At 35.0% G+C, this 20,296-nt stretch overlaps 1 protein-coding gene across 4 annotated transcripts in view; it reads right to left on the reverse strand.

The window, feature by feature from the left end:
* The window catches only part of CNTN6 (contactin 6), a 172,904-nt gene that overhangs the window by 47,418 nt on the left and 105,190 nt on the right, over positions 1–20,296 (reverse strand). For all 4 annotated transcript variants that reach the window (XM_039219879.1, XM_039219880.1, XM_039219878.1 and 1 more), the window contains one exon: positions 5,779–5,906. In XM_039219879.1, the coding sequence (XP_039075810.1) occupies positions 5,779–5,906 (128 nt within the window). The remainder of the gene's footprint in view (positions 1–5,778; positions 5,907–20,296) is intronic.

Genomic DNA, 20,296 nt, shown 5'->3' on the forward strand with positions numbered 1-20,296 from the left:
GTCTACAATTCGAGTTGTCTAAATGAGAAAACATGTCTTGGTACCATGCAAGGTAACACTGAAAAATTCCCTAGCAAGTAACAATGTAAAATGTAAACACAGATCTTTTATATCAACGAGTAATCAGATATTAAAAAGAGCAGGCACCGTAGATTATGTGTAATGAATTAGATACACCAACTACTCAGTTTTAAAGCTGTTACTACGTAATAGGCAGTGATATTTTTGGCATCATATTTATATTTCTTATAAATAGATAACATTCATTCAGTCCTCCAACTGTAACTCTGTGCTGGGCTGTAATAAAACATCAGGTGGAAGAATTCTGTAATGTTATAGGAAACAGAATTAGGCAATTTTATTTTGCCCTGCAACAGGATCTAGTAGCAAGAGAATATTTTCTTCTGAACATTATGAACTTTTTTCCCTTTGAGCACCACCCCCTTCCACCCGCCTCCCTCACTTGGGTAGCAAGAATCTGCTAACTGCTTCCTTGAGTATTCAGGATCCACAGAAAACAGAACTTGCACCTGAGGCTCTTTTCCATCCTAATGATGCACATTATTCCTAAAAAATGGAACTAGAACATAAGTGACCACCGTGCCATTTTAGAAATAGATGGCTTGAGCAACAGAGGAATCCAATTCTTTTAGCATCAGATCGGAATCAAGGACATATCACTGAACTTCCACTACCTAGACTAAACCTACTCTTGGTCAAAATGTTTGTTTTTTTGTGTTTTGTTTTTAATTCTGAGAGAGAGAGAGAGAAAGCAGACATGAGTGGGGAAGAGAGGCAGAGGGAGACAGAGTTTTAAGCAGGCTCCATATTCAGCATGGAGCCCTATGTGGGGCTCGATCCCTCGACCCTGGGATCATGACCTGAGCCAAAATCAAGAGTCAGATGCTAGCTGACTGAGTCAGGCACCCCTGTGTTGTTCATTTTTAATAAAAAATAGAAAGTAGATACCTAGTGGTTTAAGCCAAGTGAAGGAAACCAGACACCAAAGCATATATACTGTATGATAGCATTTGTATGAAATCAGTGGCAGAAAAGAATCATAACAGTGGTTGCTTCTACATGTAGGGTGGGAGCAGGAATTAAAGGATTAAGATAGGGCATTCTATAGGGTGATGTTCTATATTTAGTAGAGTTTGAGATACATAGGTTATGCATTTGCCACAATTCAGCAAACACACACTTATGATTTGCGTATTTCATTATATGTAAATTTCATCTCAAATGGAAGAATAGATAAATAGATACTGACTCTAATAAGTGAAAGCTAAAGTATTTAGGGAAAGTACTAATCTTTGTAAGTTACTCTATTTTCCTTTTCACTGGACTTTAAACAATGCGATGTGAAACTGCATGTGTTTCATGTAGTTATTATTACATAAATTTACTGGAAGATAAAAAAAGGAAGGAAAAAAGTTCTGCCACTTATTAATACAGGGGTCATGGTTAAGTAGTTTTACCAATATATGCCTCAGTCTCCCCTTGTGTAAAAATGATAATAATTATTTGCTTCACAGTGTTCTGAGGGATCACTGAGATGATGTTCATAAAGCACCATCACAGTGCTTGGAACACAGTATATATTTGATAAATGGTGGTTAGTAAAAAAGGGAATAAAGAATACAACACCTGTAACAGTAAAAACAAAGTCTTCAAGATCTCACACTAGTTAGTAGTAAAGCTAGTTAATCTAATTCCAGAGTCTGTGCTTTTCACTTCTTTGAGGAGTGGTATATACTCATCTGTGTGGTTTCCTTCACTTTGCTTTAAAGTGAAGCTTTAGCTATCTGCTCCCTATTTTTATTAAGAATAAACAAAACAAAACAAAAATAAACAAAACTAAACAAAACATTAACCAATTTTGGTTTAATTTGTTCAGTGAAAAATATCTTGAACAATAAAAGCAAAAAAAAGGTGCAAACCTGTAATTCATTAATATCTGTCCTTTACATTATATATTATACAATATATATTTTTTAAAAATAGCGGCTTAACATTTTATCTGAGCGATATGTACTACATTTTTATAAGACTGTGGAATAAATTGTTACAAAGACCAGAATAACACTGATATTATATTTGCTTAAACAGATTTTTTTGGGGGGGGGTTGTTTGTTTGCATTTTTACCTGAACAGATTATGCAATTCAAGTGTCAAGAAATTCACTCAGCAGTATTTTCAATATTGGTGGGGGAAAGAAAATTCCTAGCCAGTATACAAATCAACTATGTATTTTTTTTTCAGCTGAAAAATGCTTCCACTAATAATTTGTAAACATTTCGGGGAAAATATTAGCAGTACTGGAGACTTCTCTATAGGGGTCCTTTTAGCCACTAAAATATGACGGATGATTTCCAATGTCCCTTGTCATTTCTGTGAAATTGTACTTTGGTTTACTCAATAGAGCTGAGCTTCTCAATAAGGCTGGGCTCAACACCTCAAATCCTTTAAACTACCTTTTAAAGCCACAAAGCCTCCAATTATCTACCGATCTTGGTTTTTCCCTTAGTAAATGCAGAGCCATAATGGTGCACACCATAAGTCTGCTGGAGAAAATGGATAGGCCATTCTCTATGCTGGTATAATAAAGACTTCTATCACAAAGAATAAACAACTAAATGAGCAGCAATAAACTTAATTTGCACATTAGATATGCTTTTCCAAGTTCCGACATTTCAGTTGAAAATAATGCTAAAGCAATGAGGCCTATAATTGAACATCCAAAACTTCTCCAGTGGGGAAACAAAAACAAATGTTGTCTGCAAACAAGATCATTTTTATAGCCTGCTGTTACTCTGCTTTTTAATAATTTTTCAAATGCCAGATCAAATAATTTCCTGTTTTATGTGATTTTCATATACCTCTTACTGTATGTACATACTGTCATTTTAATCCAACTCCTCCAAAATGAAAACACTTAAACTCTCTCTCTTTTTGATTTCCTGTTTGTGCCTATGGAACATGTCCTCAGATTACATTAGGCAACTTCTGAGGCTCTGGCAAGGCTGCTGCTAATTACACTCCCAATGTTTGAATGGAAAATTGCTTTATCCTGCTGCATGAGTGAAATAGAAATCTCTGACATACAGTGCAGATAACTTCAGAATCCTCTTAACACAGATAAGCCATATCAGCTAAAAACTAAGCTGGAAAATATCTTACTCTTGTAACTATTATCTTTTTACATGTTATCTAACAACAACATTTCTTGCATGAGTGAGGCTGATAAGTAAATTCAAAGGGAGATGATTGTTTTATCAGCTTTACTGAAATTTCTCATTTGCTCCTTACCACCCTAGTACGAGTAAGGTCACTATATGCTGATTTTGGTGCGAGCAACAAAATTATATTTGACTCTGTAATGACAATCAGCTGAACATTATAGACTAGAAAATACAAACACACACACACACAGTCTCAAATCATCTTAAACAACCAGATGACTACACTCAATAGTCAAGAAAATGGTTGAATCAATGCATATTATTATCGTTCTTTCTCAGATTAAAGCTTCAAATTTATAAGTTGTAAAATAATAATTCTTTGTTAGTAATAACTTGATCATTCCTACTTGAAAGGGAATGAGAGAGGATATGCTAATAACAGACTTATCTTAGACCTGTATTTACATGGCAATTCCATAGTTTAATGAAAATTATATATATAATACAGATCAATAAAAAAATCTAAATTTCTAAAGATGCTTTTATTTTTATTGTATGCATTTTGTATTTATGTAGTTATTTTTAAATGTATGTATGGGTGTTATGTCTTTGTGTGTATGTGTGTATGTGTATGTCTTTCTTGTATGTGATTCTTGTCAATGGCAAAGAAGCAAATGGATCCCTCTTAAAATGGAATGTGAGTATTTCATGAAAGTTAAAAATATCAAACACAATTTCCTTCTCATTATTAGATATAAACAAATGAAAATTACTTGATATTTATGCATATTGATATATGCCTTTTTTGCATATGTAAATGATTCTCTTCCTTGTGCTGAAAATACCAGAACAGTGAGTTCTCTCCATGAAGTCTGTAGGATTTTCACAGAGCTTCACATTTGTTCCCCCTTGCAGAACAAGGCGTTCTCTATGTATTAGAAATATATGACTACAAACCGTAAAATAAGGAAGGTGAAAACACTCAGAAGTTCATTATTTCCCTTTGATGCTCTTTATTGCAAAGCATCCTAAGCTTAACCCCTAAAAATGAGAGAACTTTTGTATTAAAAAATTGTTTTTAATGTTTATTATTGAGAGACAGAACATGAGCATGGGAAGGGCAGAGGGATGGGGAGACCCAGAATCTGAAACAGGCTTCAGGCTCTGAGCTGTCAGCACAGAGTCCAATGTGGGGCTCAAACCCACAGACCATAATACCATGACTTGAGCTGAAATCAGACGCTTAACCGACTGAGCCACCCAGGCACCCCAGCCTGCACCTTCTTAACTTAAACAGGGTAATAAATCTCCTTTTTTCCCTTAATGAAGACATATCATTTCTTTAAACATAAAGTATTCATACTTTTAAGTAAAGTAGTATTACAAAATATTTGCTGGAGAGATATCTTATCATTAGATATAGCTATAGCATATTCCTTGAAACGTTAAGTCCATCTCTGTCTTAAAAACCTGGTGACAATACATTCTCAAGGAAGTAAAGTTTTTCAAAATGAGCCATACTGGTTAGATTTTGACATGAGTTACATCAATTACATTTCCCTTGAGTATTTCAGACAATTGTCACCAAGCATAATGTAATATGCTTAAGACAATGTTGGCAGAAGTATCTTCCAAGAGTAAAGGTAGGTATTTTTTTTTCCTTGAGACATTTTAAGGGATAGTTGAAGTGTAGTAGCTAACTACTTTTTATTTAATATATTTATTTTTAATAGAAACGATGATAAAGCACCGATTGCTGAATTTAATTATTTGGGCTTAATTAGCTGCTCAAACTACTTTATCAAGACAGTCATTTTAATCATCCAGGAGGCAAGGAAATGATAAAACTGACATAGCTTCCAGTAAACATACTAGTTTTATGAGCTGAGATTCAACAAAGTAAAGTGGCAAAGATGGGAATAGATACTTGAATACTAATTATGTCCCTTGGTGATATATGGAGGTACATTTGATTGACAGTAGCATGAAAGTCTGAAGAATAGAGTATGCAGTTTTATCATCACAATTTATGTGAGCTTATATGTTAACTGTGATGGGAATATACTAATGACTTATATGGACATAGATATTTTCGTTTTTTTTCTCTTTGAAACAAACTACTTATATAGTGTATGCAAGAGAGTCTGCATTTCACTAGCTACACACCTAGAGTTATATAAATAAATGAACTGGTTATGTACTTGGCAACCTTATATCCAGGTAAAAATTTCATATAAAATGAGAACTTCTGAAGGAAATTGAACTAAGAAAGATATTATCAACTGACTTTATCGAAATGTCAATAGATTCTCACACTAAGGCATTTGTGAAAATTTAAATATTTTAGGTGCAGGTGTTAATTCTGTTAAATTACTCGCCGACAGCATTTCAACTGCCAAAGTATTCACGTCTACCATGTATCCCATTCGCAAAGTAAACATACTATTAATGAATATGAGAACGCAACTCTTAAATAAATTGTGAAATCAAATATTTCACATACACGATATGATACAGGTTTAACACTATGATAGAGATTGTGATATGCATACATATCTCCAATGTTCATCAAGTACAAATGAAGATAATAAAATACCTTTTACAAGTAGGCTGCCAGTATTCTTTGCGACGCCAAACTGATTTGTAGCAATGCAAGTATATGATCCAGCATCTGACCTGGTAACATTATATATCTTGAGGCTGCCATCCTCTAAGAGAAACACTCTAAAAAGAAAATACATAATTAACAGAAGTAAGGCACTTAAAACTAAGTCTTGAGCATTTATTTTCATTAAAAATCTTTTAATGTTTATTTATTTTTGAGAAAGACAGAGAGTGACCAGAGGAGGGGCAGACAGAAAGGGAGATACAGAATATGAAAAAGGATTCAGGCTCTGAGCTGTCAGCACACAGCCCAATGTGAGGCTCGAACTCACAACTCATGAGATCATGACCTGAGCCAAAGTCAGACATTTAACTGACTGAGCCACTCAGGTGCCGCATATTTTCATTTTAAAACATTACTAAAACCATGGTCATATTCCTTTCCTATTATTCTATTCTTGACTGTGAGCATCTTTGAATCTCCATAGTAGAATAAATGACCTTTGCTTTTAGTCTGACATAGTGTTGTTAATTATACCATCACTTGAATTATCATTGTTGGTTTTGATGCCTATTAAAAATAAAATGGATACTTGATGCTACAATGCCCATTTGCGTGGTTAATAACAAATGCACTGTGCATTTGGAAAAGTCAACTCCATGGTGAATATTGAACTTGACATTAGAGAAATGCAAGCCAATTTTCATATTGTTTACTTATGGCTTTATCAACCAGCTCTGACTCAGAACTTTCAGCCACCAAAAAACAGGGTTCTCAATGACAGAGTGTGCCAGAACTAGTAAGTTGAACGAACCATCTACACGGTTCCACAGCCAAAGTGCACAGTCTTACCTTGTATCCCATAGAAAAAGTTAAGAGCATAAAAAGAATGAAGTCTTCATGAACCAGACTGAACTAAGTGGTCCTAAAATACATGTCATCACACAGTAGCTAATGAAGGGACAGCAATTTAAGAAGTTCCAATCTTTCATAAAGTGATTCTTATTAAGTTTTCTCTGAAACTCAGATAATCACAAGCAAATATCAGACCACTGTTGTAATCAGGGAAACCCCAAGATTGGTCTCTTGACAGAATCACCATCGTGTTTTTATAAGGAGAAAAAAAAGAGAGAAATTAAAGCATGTGACCAATTTTTATGTCTTAAATTTAAGAAACTTAAAAAAATAGCTCTTAAAACATTAGTAGGTAGCCAGGGTTGTATAAAAAAAGTGATTAAAACTAATTTTTAACAACAGTAATTTTAAAAGAAAGGCAGACATGACCATTGGCAAGCATGCCATATCTACAAACAATACCAAACAGTATTTGTTTCATTGCAAACCTATCATTGTGTCTCATATGTGTATCACACAAAATGTAGCTAATATAATTAATTACCCAACTTGAAACCTAGAGAATATGAGCCAACTACAGTAGTAGTAGCCAGCTTCTGATGTTGGGTTTATTATTAGTGATGTGTTCCACACTCTGTCATCAAGTGAGTAGCAGGGGCCACATCTGGGTTTACAGTGTCCCATGACATATAATCAGATTTTTGTTTAAGTAATTATCATGGAGTACTTCCCAACAGCAGACATTTGATAACTCATTTACTTTCTGAAATGTCTAGAATTCTCGATCACAGTTTACACTAACAATGGAATCATACGATTAATGACATAGAGATAAAGCTATTCTAATATGCAGCAAATTTCTGGCCAAATAGAATTCTATGTCTGATATAATTAGAAGAGGTCAGTGTGAGAAGCATTTAAATGCATCAGTTACTTCTATAATTTAGAAAAAAACAAGGAATTTTCAGCAACACAGAAATGTTAAATTTTGCCCAATAAAGTGATATAAGCTACATATCTGCTCATATCTAAAGGCCATAATCCAAATTTCTAAGCTAGAAATGCCAATGTCTATATGTCTTATAATTTTTCACTGAGCTTTCAGAAAAGGACAATTCATGTTAAAGGTGGTTCAATATTACCAAGTCCACTGCCATTTTCTGGCTCATGGCATATGTTCAATGATGTTTGTTAAACTGAATTAAAATTGTCATCATTGAAATTGATTCTTTCTATTTAAATCTTTTCTTATTTTTTTAACGTTTATTTTTGAGAGAGAGAGAGACAGAGCATGAGTAGGGGAGGGCCATAGAGAAAGGGAGACACAAATCCTGAAGCAGGCTCCAGGCTACAAGCTGTCAGCACAGAACCTGACATAGGGCTCGAACTCACAAACCATGAGATCATGACCTGAGACAAGGTTGAATGCTTAACATATTTCTGTTGAAATCATAATCAGTCAACCAATATTTCTCAACTGCCTAGTACTGTTTGAAATACTAAGAATCCAGGGTAGGAAAAATTACTATCTTCCCAAGATTAAATATCTAATAAGTACTAGAGAATGAACTGAAAGTTCTATCTGATTATTTCTAGCACTCATCCTTTATCCAGAAGCATCCATAGTCACTTACAGTAGACTATTTCTCCATGGTTTTTGTTTCTAATTCTGCTTGTTAATTATGATGTTCAAGAAGTTCCTCTTGAGCCATCATTAGATGCCCTTAAATAGTCATATATGTTTGCTTCTCAAAATATGACCTCATTGCAGACCTACTGAATCAAACTTTGCATTTTAACAAGACATCCATGATTGGTCCATAATAAAGTTTGAGAAGCACTAATCAAATAATTATAAGTTAAACTATAGTCTGTAAGGATTATCTTTATTTCTAAGTGAGAATCCATACTTTTTTTATAACAGCAATATACAAAAAAAATTTTTTAAATGTTAAATCTAAATATTTTATAAAAGTAACAAAACTAGTAACCATACTGATTTATCACTTATTAAAGACAGATGATTAAAAAATCATTCTCAGTAGCAACCTAAGAGATAAAAAGCCAGAGGTTTAACTATAAGTAGAAATTTTATTACACAGTAAATAGTATGAGTATTTCAACTTATCATTTAATTGTTTCAATCAAAAAGAAGATAAAATGCAGTGAGAAAACTTCATCTATGATAACATAGATTGAATCAAACCACATAATCAAAGCCCAAATTTTATGCAAATAATTAAACCAAAAATAGTAAAGTGAGAATTTCCAGTTCTGTTATATAGTAAAACATGGCTTAGCAGAAATGATTAGAAGGAAGGAAGGAAGGAAAGAAGGAAGGAAGGAAGGGAGAAAGAAGGAAAGAAAGAAAGAAAGAAAGAGAGAGAGAGAGAAAGAAAGAAAGAATGAACACCCAACTAAGATTAAATTGTACTAAATAGTTGACATTTTTGGATAGGGAAGAATGCATCCATACAAATTAACCGGAACATTTTAATTCATGGTTTTGGTAATATTCATAGATAAAGATAAAGACTGACTTTTTCTATCCTCTTTTGGAATATTCTAAATGATAGGTTAAAATGGTATCTGGAGGGTTGGAAAAGACATATTAATAAAATATATTAAAATATTCTATCTTGATTTCATATAAGGATCTTTGGTGTTTAAAACAAAACACAGCTACAACTAGAGGTAAGCTTAAGTATCAAAAACATTGATAATATTCTAGAAATGAAAATAAAAATTTTTGTGAATAATTAGCAAAGAGAATATAGTTACAGAGAGGGAAGTATAAGGCAACAAACTGACTATATATAATATATATCTTTATATTTATATTAGGACTTAATATAGAAATTATTAATAGACAATAGAAGCATAAATGAAAATATGTGAGCATCATTTAATGTGGTACAGCTTCTACAAATTCATTAGCAACTTATAAGCAGAATAGAGAGCCCAGAAATAAACCCACGATTTTTATGGACAACTAATCCGTGACAACGGAAGCAAGAACATGCAATGAGGAAAAGACAGTCTCTCCAACCAATGGTGCTGGGAAAGCTGGACAGCTACATGCAGAAGAATGAAACTGGACCACTCCCTTACACGATACACAAAAATAAACTCAAAATGGACTAACGACTTACATGTGAGACCTGAAATCATGATACTCCTAGAACAAAATATAGGCAATGAATTCTCTGATATCAGCCATAGAAATATTCTTTTAGATATGTCTCCTCTGGCAGGGGAAACAAAAGCAAAGTTAGAGTATTGTCTATACTAAAATAAGAAGCTTTTACACGGCAAAGGAAACCATCAACAAAATGACAAATCGACTTACTGAATGGGAGAAGATATTTGCAAAAAATATAATCCAATAAGCACTGAATATCCAACATATAGAAAGACCTTATACAACTCAACACCAACAACAAAAAAATAGATAATCCAATTTAAAAATGAACAGAGGACAAGAATAAACTTTTTTCCAAACAAGACATATAAGTAGACAATAGAAACATGACAAGATGTGCAACATCACTAATCATCATGGAAATGCAAATCAAAACCACAATGAGATATTACCTCACACCTAATCATAATGGTTAACATCAAAAAGACAAGAAATAGCAGTGTTGGTAAGGTTGTGGCGAAAAAGAAACCCTCGCCTTGTTATTGGGGAATACAGATGGGTATGGACAGTTTGGAAAACCGTATGGAAGTTCTTCACGAAATGAAAAATATAATTACCATATGATTCCATAATTCTACTACTAAGTATCTACCCAAAGAAAATGGAAACACAAATTCAAAAAGATATATGCACACTCATGTTTATTCCAGCATACTTCTTTTCTTTTAATGTTTTTTTTTTTTTTTTTAAGAGAAAGATAGAGAGACAAGGTACGAGCAGGGGAGGGGCAGAGAGTGAGTGGGACACAAGATCTGAAACAGGCTCCAGGATCTGAGCTGTTAGCACAGAGCCCAAATGGGGCTTGAACCTGTGAACTGCGAGATGATGGCCTGAGCCGAAGTTGGACACTTAACTGACTAAGTCACCCAGGCTGGGCAGTGCCCTGCAGCATTATTCTGATAGCCAAGATAGGGCATGAATCCAAGCATTCATCCATAGAAGAATGGATAAATAATGTGTGCTATATATTACTCAATGGACTATTACTCAGCCAGAAAAAAAGACAGATTTTTCCATTTGCAACAACAGGGATGGACCTTCACAGTACAATACTAAGTAAAATATATAGAGTAAGACAAATATCACATGATTTCACTCATATGTGGAATCTAAGAAATGAAACAAAGAAAGAAAGGGACAAACAAAAAAATGTAAATACAGAGAACAAACTGTTGGTTGTCAGAGGGGAGGCACGTGAGGGTGGGTGAAATAAAGAGGATTAAAATAGAAATTTTAATACCAACTTAAATATACAAATGGAAATAAGAGCAATGCTGAGACTTTATTCCTTCTAAACGCATTCAGCAAATACTAATATATATTGACTTCAAAACACAATGTTAGATATTACAATAGAAATATGAGAACTAGGGATTTAATTAGCAAGGATACACTTCTCTATGATTAAACTCAGTGGTCAAAATTGAAGGAGGTTATGAGCTATTATTAAAAGTTGACTCTGCACAGGTCCTGTACTAATTGTATAATAAATATCAACTCACTGAATCTTTAAGTCAGACTGGGGTCACTATTATTATCATCCCCAGGCTTCCTGATGGGAAAACTGAGACATGGAAAGAAGCAATACTTGAATATTCAAGTTACCCAATAGGGCCAAGATTCCAATCTGTCTTTCTCTTTAGAACAGGAAGCAACTAGTTGAGCAAGTGGTTTTTCACTTCAAGTTTCCAAAGCATAGTTTACTAATAGTATATTTACTAAGGGCACAAACCTGAGCAGTTTACATATTTTATATATGTACATATCTTTGTATACAATGATCTTTAATATTGGAGATTATTTTTTTTAATACTGTAGGCTCTTAATCTCACCTTCTGAGTCCATATGCATATTTTCTCAGGGTTCTAAATTTTTTTGAAATCTCAAAGGCAAGTTTGATATCCCCCACATTGGGAGAGTGTTAAACATAAACATGAGGTAATGATGATGGCAATACTAGTACTAAGAATTCTCTTTCTTCTATGCCATCCTATGCAGTAAGGTATTATTAGCAGAGTTATTAGCAAACATGAAGTTTAGTGTGAAACTGTTGTTACTGCATCTGAGGCCTAATATTTAATATTTGTAACCACTGGGCCAAGTTACTCAACTTGCCAAGTCCTCAACTCCTCACTTGTACCATGGGGATATTAGTATTATCCTCATCAGAGAGTTGTGAGGAATAAGTGATAGAAACTATTTAGAATGCTAGTACTATGCCTGACTGCTAGTTAGCAGGCAATAGGTAGGTTTTTGATGAACCTGTTTCTCATTCTTCTAAAGAATATAACCACTTTTGTAATTTGATGTCCACAGTGACAACATTGTTTTTTGTTACACTACCTTTTGAACAGAGAGACCTGAGACATGTATGTCAGGCTTTTTGAAAGGAGCCTAATGCCAGAAAGACTGTTCCCAACATTAAATTTCACTGCCTGAGATCCTTCGCAGAATTCATGCAATCTCCTGTCTATGTTCTTGCCAAGTTACTCTTCCTGATCCACAATGTTCTCATGTTTATTTTGGGGTGGAAAATAGGGTTGCTGTGAAAATGGAATTAATTAAATGCTAGCTATTAATCTCATGCTTACTCTTCATTGATAACAGTCTTTAGCTTTTGCTCTCTTCCATGACTCAGACTAAGAATTTTTCTTTAAATATTTGTTTATAGTGAGAGAGAGTGAGAGAGAGAGAGAAACACAGTGAGAGCACACCTGTGCTGGTGCGGGAGGGACAGAGATAGGGAGAGAAAATCCCAAGCAGGTGCAGTGTTTTCAGAGCAGAACCTGATATAGGGCTTCATCTCACAAACCTCGAGATCATGACCTGAGCCAAAATCAAGAGCTAAATGCTTAACAGACTGAACTGCTCAGACGCCCCTAGGACTTTTGATTCTCATTTTGACTCTTACTCATGCCCAATGTCTTAAAACCCTTTTGTCTGTTTGGATTTAGCAGTATATTCTGAGGTTTTAACTAACATATGGTTATCAGTCCCTGATTGTGTTGGGTTTGGCATTATGTTCTGATAGTCACCTTACACTGTTTGTATATTTCCTCCTTAACACTTCCAGTATGGTCAATTCACAGCAAAATGATAAACTCCTTCCTCCCAAGTCTCTATTCTTAAATATTCACTTAATTAGAATATTCAAACTGTTTACACAATCAAATAGAAAATTTCCTTAGGGGCACCTGAGTAGTTCAGTCATGTAAGTGTCCAACTTTAGCTCTGGTCACTATCTCAGTTTGTGGGTTCAAGCCCTGTGTTGGGCTCTGTGCTGATAGCTTGTAACCTAGAGCCTGCTTCAGATTCTGTCTCCCTCTCTCTTTCTGCCCCTCCTCTGCTCACCCCCTGCTCATGGTGTGTGTGTGTGTGTGTGTGTGTGTGTTTCAAAAATAAATAAACATGAAAACAAGAAAAACAACCTACAAGCTGTATCTGACAGTCAGGTGACATTGGTAGATTTTGGTAGTGGCATTAGAAAATAAAACATGTGGAAAACTGAACCACCAACCTAGGTAAACATTTCAAGGTTAACTGATAAGTTGAAGGAACACTATATGAAGTGATTGAGCATCCAGTATTTCAATCTTTCTACTGTCAAGGAATGTTAGTGGCATAAACAGAAAACAAAAGTAATAGCCTACCCATTTGCCTGATTTTATACCCTTTGCCTTCTGCTAGATGAGTTATTGTGAATGAAACAGCAGGAAGATGCACTATCAATCAAATGAAGTTGTAGGACTCTTTTACCTGAAACATGGATGTCAAATTTTGTGTCATTTTAAGGAATTACAGAAGGACAAGTGTAGAATGTCTTTTTCCTTGCTTTCCTGGCTTGCATGTAATAACCTATTCATTATAAATTTCCTAAATATAATAGAGATTAGCATTCACATGTAGTTATGACTACAGCGGATCTAATGTATATTCAAACTTTGGTTAACCTACATACAGAAAACAAATCTATATATATAGATCCCACATGAATAAAAATGAAGAAGGCTCTTTTGTTTGCTTGATATCAACCATCACCCACCACAAAGTTTGAGGATGGGGAAGATTAGCAGTAGCTAAATTTAATGAACTAAAAGAAATTAGGACATCGTGCAATTATAATTTCTTATTGCTGAAACTAGAGCAATACTGCTATTTTTATAGTTAGATTATTAACTGGAGTATTGCTTCCAGTTCTGTCTAAAGATAATACCGTAGACCATGAAATTTTAATTGACGGTCTAATTTTTCTGATATCTAGAAAATGTAAAATAGATTGGATTAAAATGAGTTAGATAAAAAGTAGAAAAGTGTGTATAAATTCTGACTCTACACAATTTAGGTTTTAGGTAAAATGTCCCACTGGAATCCATTTTAGATCAAATATTGATATTAAATTTTAATAATTTTAGCACCTGATTATCATATTTAAGATGTAATATCTATGTCAATTTCACTGTCATTTAATAAGCTACCTTTTACAAAATCTTTATTTTATCAAGTTACAAAAATATCACTGACATGATCTACAAACAAGCAAATTTCAAAGCTTGCTCATTTAAATCAGAATAAAGTTTCTCTTTTCCATCTTTTTATGTCAATAACTTTAAATAGCTCTAATGGCAACTGTACATGGAAATAGCTCACACCTCTGGCCAAGGGTAATTTAAAGATTTAATCAATGGATTAATGCAACCCTAGTTTATCATTCCTTCCACAACCATCAGACTAGTAAGAAAAGAAAAAAGAAAAATGAGATCACACACAGACACACACACACTAAAAAAGAGAAAGAGATGGGGATAGAATAAAAATGAAGTGCTGTCTCAAGAGATGATTGAATGGGTGACAGAAAATAAAATATACCTCTCTACTAAATGATGTAGATCATTCTCAGTAAAGCACAATACACTTACAATATTGATTCAATTCTAAACGAGAGGAAACATATACCAGAATACTCAAGTAAATTTATGGAAGATGTTGTTTGTCTCTTTCACTTATCTGACATTCAGGAGAAAGCACAAATATTCTTTTCAGGAAAGAGTTCTATAAGTCTCAGAGAGAAAACAAATGCTCATAATTTGCAAATCTTTCTTAAGAGTATATCCTTCACAGACTTGCCAGATGAAAACCTGGATAGAAGCTCTTCCTGAAATACCTAACAAAGAACTTGCACTCCAATTTGCTTAGCTGAATCTGATCTGACTTCTCAAATCTACTCTTGATTCCCACTGTTTCAGACATTCTCTCAGGTTCTCTTAGTGCCATTGGTTGTCAAAGGTCCAGATAATCCAACCCCACCAGCAAAATGGCAGCCAGCAGATAACCCTTGTTCTTTCCTTCCAAAGACCATTCCCATGTAGTTTCTGCCTGGAGACAGTCTATGTGGCTGACTGATGCCAAACTAGCAGTTGTGTGTTGTGTTCTTAAAATGATTCAGTGACCAGTGCAATAAAATATCCTGCATTGCTGCCTGTATTTAACTGCCTCACTCTTAGCTCGGTTCCCAGGGAACATATGCAGCTTTCTCTACCAATCCGCAGCACTTTCTCTTCTTCTTTCTCCAAATATTAAAGATTAGTAATTTTAAGTAATTTTCTTAAGCATAGCCAGAATTTAGGTCTTCTGATCCTGAGTCAGTACTTTTTCTATTGAATCATTATCTGAATCATTATGTTGCCTTGTATTTTGAATTTTCTCTTTTAAAAAAATTAATACGTATTTTTTTTTTTTACTTTTGAGAGACACAGACAGACAGAGAGACAGACAGATAGAGACAGAGCATGGGGGGGAGGGGAAGAGAAAGAAGGAGACAAGGAATTCGAAGCTGTCAGCACAGAGCCTGATGTGGGGCTCGAACCCATGAACCATGAGATCATGACCTGAGCTGAAGTCAGATGCCCAACTGACTGAGCCACCCAGGCACTCCTTCCTTCCTTCCTTCTTTCTTTCCTTCCTTCCTTCCTTCCTTCCTTCCTTCCTTCCTTCCTTCTTTTTTTTTTTAAAGAGGAGTTTTAGGTTTACAGTAAAATTGAGAGAAAGGTACCAATATCCCATATACCCCCACACATGCATAGCTTCTCCCATTATCAGCATTCCCACAGGTGGTACATCTGTTACAGGTGAGGAATCTACACTGACAGATCAGATCATGCAGGGCCCAGAGTCTACCCTAGGAAACACACTTGGTGTTGTACACGCTCGGAGTTTAGAAAATGTATAATGACATGTATCCATCATTATACCATCACACCAAGAATGTCCTAAAAATCCTCTGTGCTCCACCAATTTATTCTTCTCTCCTCTACCCCCTGGCAATCTGATCTTTTTACTGTCTCCATAGTTCTGCCTTTTCCAGAATATCATAAAATTGCAATCAAACAGTATGTAACCCTTTCAGATTGGTTTCTTTCACTTAGAAATATGCATTTAAAATTCCTCCATATCTTTTCATAGCTTGATAGCTCATTTGTTTTTAGCACTAATATTCCACTGTCTGGATGTGGCAGTTTACATATTCATTTACTTACTCAAGAATATCTTGTTTGCTTCCAAGTTTTGGCAACAATCAATAAAGATACTATAAATTATAGTGTGCAGAGTTTTGTATGGAGAAAAGTTTCAAGTCCTTTGGGTAAATATTAAGAAGTGTGATATATGGATTGTATGGAAAGACCATGTTCAGTTTTGTAAGAAACCTCCACACTGTTTCCTAAAGTGGCTGTACCATTTTGCATTCCCATTAGCAATGAATGAGGTCCCATTGCTCTACACCCTCACCAGCATTTGGTGTTTGTATTCCAGATTTCACCGTTCTAATGTCCTTGCAGTAATATCTCATTTTAATATGCATTTTCCTGATGAAATATGATGTGAAAACTCTTCATACATGTGTTTGCCATCTGTATATCTTTTTGGTGAGGTGTCAAAGACCTCCTAAAGTCTTTGACTCATTTTTTATGGTAATTGTTTTCTTATCCCTGAGTTTTAATCACTGTTTGCATATTTTAGATAACAGTTCTTTATCAGATGCGTCTTTTGCAGATATTTTTTCCTAATCTGTGGATTGACTTCTCAATCTGTTGACATTGTCTTTCACACTGCGATTTTTAAAAAATTATTTTAATTAAGTCCAGCCTCTTATGTGTTTCTTTCATGAGTCTGCCTTTGCTGTTTTATCTAAAAAGTCATGGTCAGGGGCACCTGGGTTGGCTTTGTCTACGAAGTGTCAGGTCATCATCTCACAGTCCATGAATTCAAGCCCCACGTTGGGCTCTGTGCTGAGAGCTCAGAGCCTGGAGCCTGCTTCAGATTCTGTGTGTGTGTCTCTCTCTGAACCTCCCTACTTTCCCCACCCCTCTCTGTCTCTAAAAAATAAATAAAAATTTAAAAAAAAATTAAGTCATGGCCATACCCAAGGTCATCTAGGTTTTCTCTCAGCTCCATATCTTCTGGGAGTTTTTATAGCTTTATTTCTATATTTAGGTCTATGATCTATTTTAAGTTCATTTTTGTGTAAGATGTAAGGTCTGTGTCTAGATTCATGAAAAAAGTTTTTGTTTTGCATGTTGGTGTTCAATTGTTCCAGTAATATTTGTTGAAAAAACTATCTTTGCTTCACTGTATTGCATTAGCTCCTTTGTCATAATTTTCTTTTTAGACAAGTTTTTGCTCTTTAAATAGACTGTGAGGCTGAATTTTTTGAGGCAACTGATATAGGGGTTTTATGACAATGAACTCCAAAGTCAGTTTGCTTTTTCTGTGTTCTGGTTCCCCCTTTTTGACTGTTGTACACTGGAAGTACTTGCTTGATTTCCTTGTAAAATTTACCTGTAAATGGGGATAATGGAAATAATAACAACATTGTTTTGAGAATTAAATTTAAAAACATATTTAAGATACTGAGCATTAGCCAGGAAGAGAATGAGAGCCCCAGACTTGGTAAATGCTGTTCTTTGTTTCTTTGTATTTTCTAAGAATACCTACAATCCATAAGTACTTAATAAATATGCTTTTTGACTGTATTTACTCTGATATCCTTAGACTCTTCTACATGTACATTTATTCACATTATCAGAAAATTCAGCAAACCAACAGAAAGCCACTTAGACAAATAACTTCTGCATAAAAATGAACGCTAGGTATAGGTATAAACAAAAGAGTTATTTGGCTAGTTGACTTTCTGTTAGTTTGCTGACATCCTATAAAGTAGCACAAGAACTAAAGAGATACATTCAAATCAGTCTAACCAAGAACAAGACTTGAGTATACAGAACAAGCCTTAATCTTTCTTTCATGCAATGCTGATCTTGAAACTAAAGTTTTAATCAAAGCCATGCTAAAATCTTTTAAAGTTATTGTGTTGACATGGACCCTGTTGGGGGGAGGTGGCCATTCCTAATTATTTAACCAATTCACAAAAATAGAGCAATTATATCTGTAGTATTTTCTTTGCCTCTCTCCTAGGTCCAGACGAATAATAGTGTTTCTTTGGTCTCTGGAATGGAGTTACATTAAGCACGGTGTGTTTAAATTTATATGTGCAATGGGAGGTGCGTAAGGCAAGAAAAGTAAAAAACGAAAACCTACATGAAGTGGCATCACTAATTGGCAGCACAAATAAATTCAATTTTGCTATATTTTGCCACAAGGCACATTTCTCTTGGTGCCTAGGGAAAAGCAGACATGTATGGGTGCTGGTATGTGGCCCCTTTATCACCACTCCCAACAAACTAGAGGAACATACATTTTAAACACGTTAAATAACTAAAGATATGCTTCCCCAGAAGGGATTAATCAAACATGATTTGGGGGTCATTACACAGCAAACTGAAAGGGTTTAGCTCACAAAGAATTGTTGAAAAGCATTATGTGGAGATTAAAATGCACTCAAACACCTCTTAATTTACATGGAAGTCAAAACATCACTGCTACTGGTGTCTAATTTTTTTTTTTAAATTCCTGGTTTCTGCAGTTGTATTTTATATCTAATGTGTAATTAATCGGTGCAAACGGCCAAATGTTTAAAAGTTAAGTCCCAGGTTCAAGTGTCCTAAACCAAGCATCAGATATTCAGACCTTAAAATTTATCAAAATGTGATTCCTTATTTAATATATGGAAATAATTTAAGCGCCAGCTTTGTAGTGGCTGACACACAACACAAACAGATTCTGGATGACTGAATGGTGACAGAAATTAGGAGGTGGCAGATAAGAGCAATTGCTAAATAACATAATTATTTGGTGTCATGATGTGTCTTTATTCCAATAGCAAGCCAGAGTGCAGTGCTGGGCTGATTCCCATGAAATGTGAAGGAATATGATTTAACATTAACAAAACAGCATCAGATGGAGAGCTTAGCTAAATTAATCCAGTGAAAGGGGCCTAAGAGGAATATTTCACTGTTCAGTAGAAGAAGAGAAGGAAAGATAAAGAAAAGTGTCTCCGTTTGCCACAGTACTTTGGGATGCTGGAGAAAACACAAAAGGGAATTAATACAGATTCATATGCTAACATATGCCTCACAACCCAAGCATAGCAAAAGAAGAGACGGGAGATTACATAGTTGACAAAAGACAAAAAAGTTTGTGAACACAAGACTTGACAGGCATTTTTTAAAAAAGTATGCTCCCAAAATAACTAGAGGAGAATAAATTGAAAACACAATGAGAGAGCCAGAGCTGAGCAGAATCAAAGTTCAAATGTTGCCAGGACATTTTGATTACACTTTCATTACATATATGATGATGAGCCTATTGTGTGATCTCAAGATGTTGAAAGTTTGCAAATGTAAAGTTGGATGTGTGGCATACTTTGAGACAGACAGACAAGATAAAAGTACAGCCAGGTGACCTTTAGCCCATAGCTTTATCCCTGAGGTCATTGGTTTCCATCAGGCATAACAAGATTTGGGCTGGAACATTTATTATTTCCCTTTTTCACTCTACCTCTGGGGTCCCTGGGTGGCTCAGTCGGTTAAGTGTCCAACTTTGGCTCAGGTCATGATCTCACCGTTTGAGGATTCTAGCCCCACGTCAGGCTCTGTGCTGACAGCTCAGAGCCTGGAGCCTGCATTGGATTCTCTGTCTCTCTCTCTCTGTCTCTCTCTCTCTCTCCCCTCCCTGCTTGTGCTCTGTCTCTCTCCCTATCTCTCAACAATAAATACATGTTTAAAAAAATTCACCCTATCTCTGTCCTTCAGTGATTTTTTGTTATTATTATCTCAGAGGACAAGTGCACATTTGCCAAATTCCTTTATTCCCTAGGCTTTAATACGTGTTGCTTTTTAAATCAATGACATTGTCGATAAAGGGGAGCCTACCACCCATGCATCCTATAGATGTAGAAAGTAAGGAACTGAAAAGTTCTGTGGTTTGTCCAGAGCTCATTAAGCGGCTTGTTACAGTCGACTCTAGAACCCAGGTTTATCTGTGAAATGATTTCCCCTC

The sequence above is a fragment of the Hyaena hyaena genome, unplaced genomic scaffold (genome assembly GCF_003009895.1).
Source record: "Hyaena hyaena isolate Hyena2069 unplaced genomic scaffold, ASM300989v1 scaffold_845, whole genome shotgun sequence".
Taxonomy (NCBI): Eukaryota; Metazoa; Chordata; class Mammalia; order Carnivora; family Hyaenidae; genus Hyaena; species Hyaena hyaena.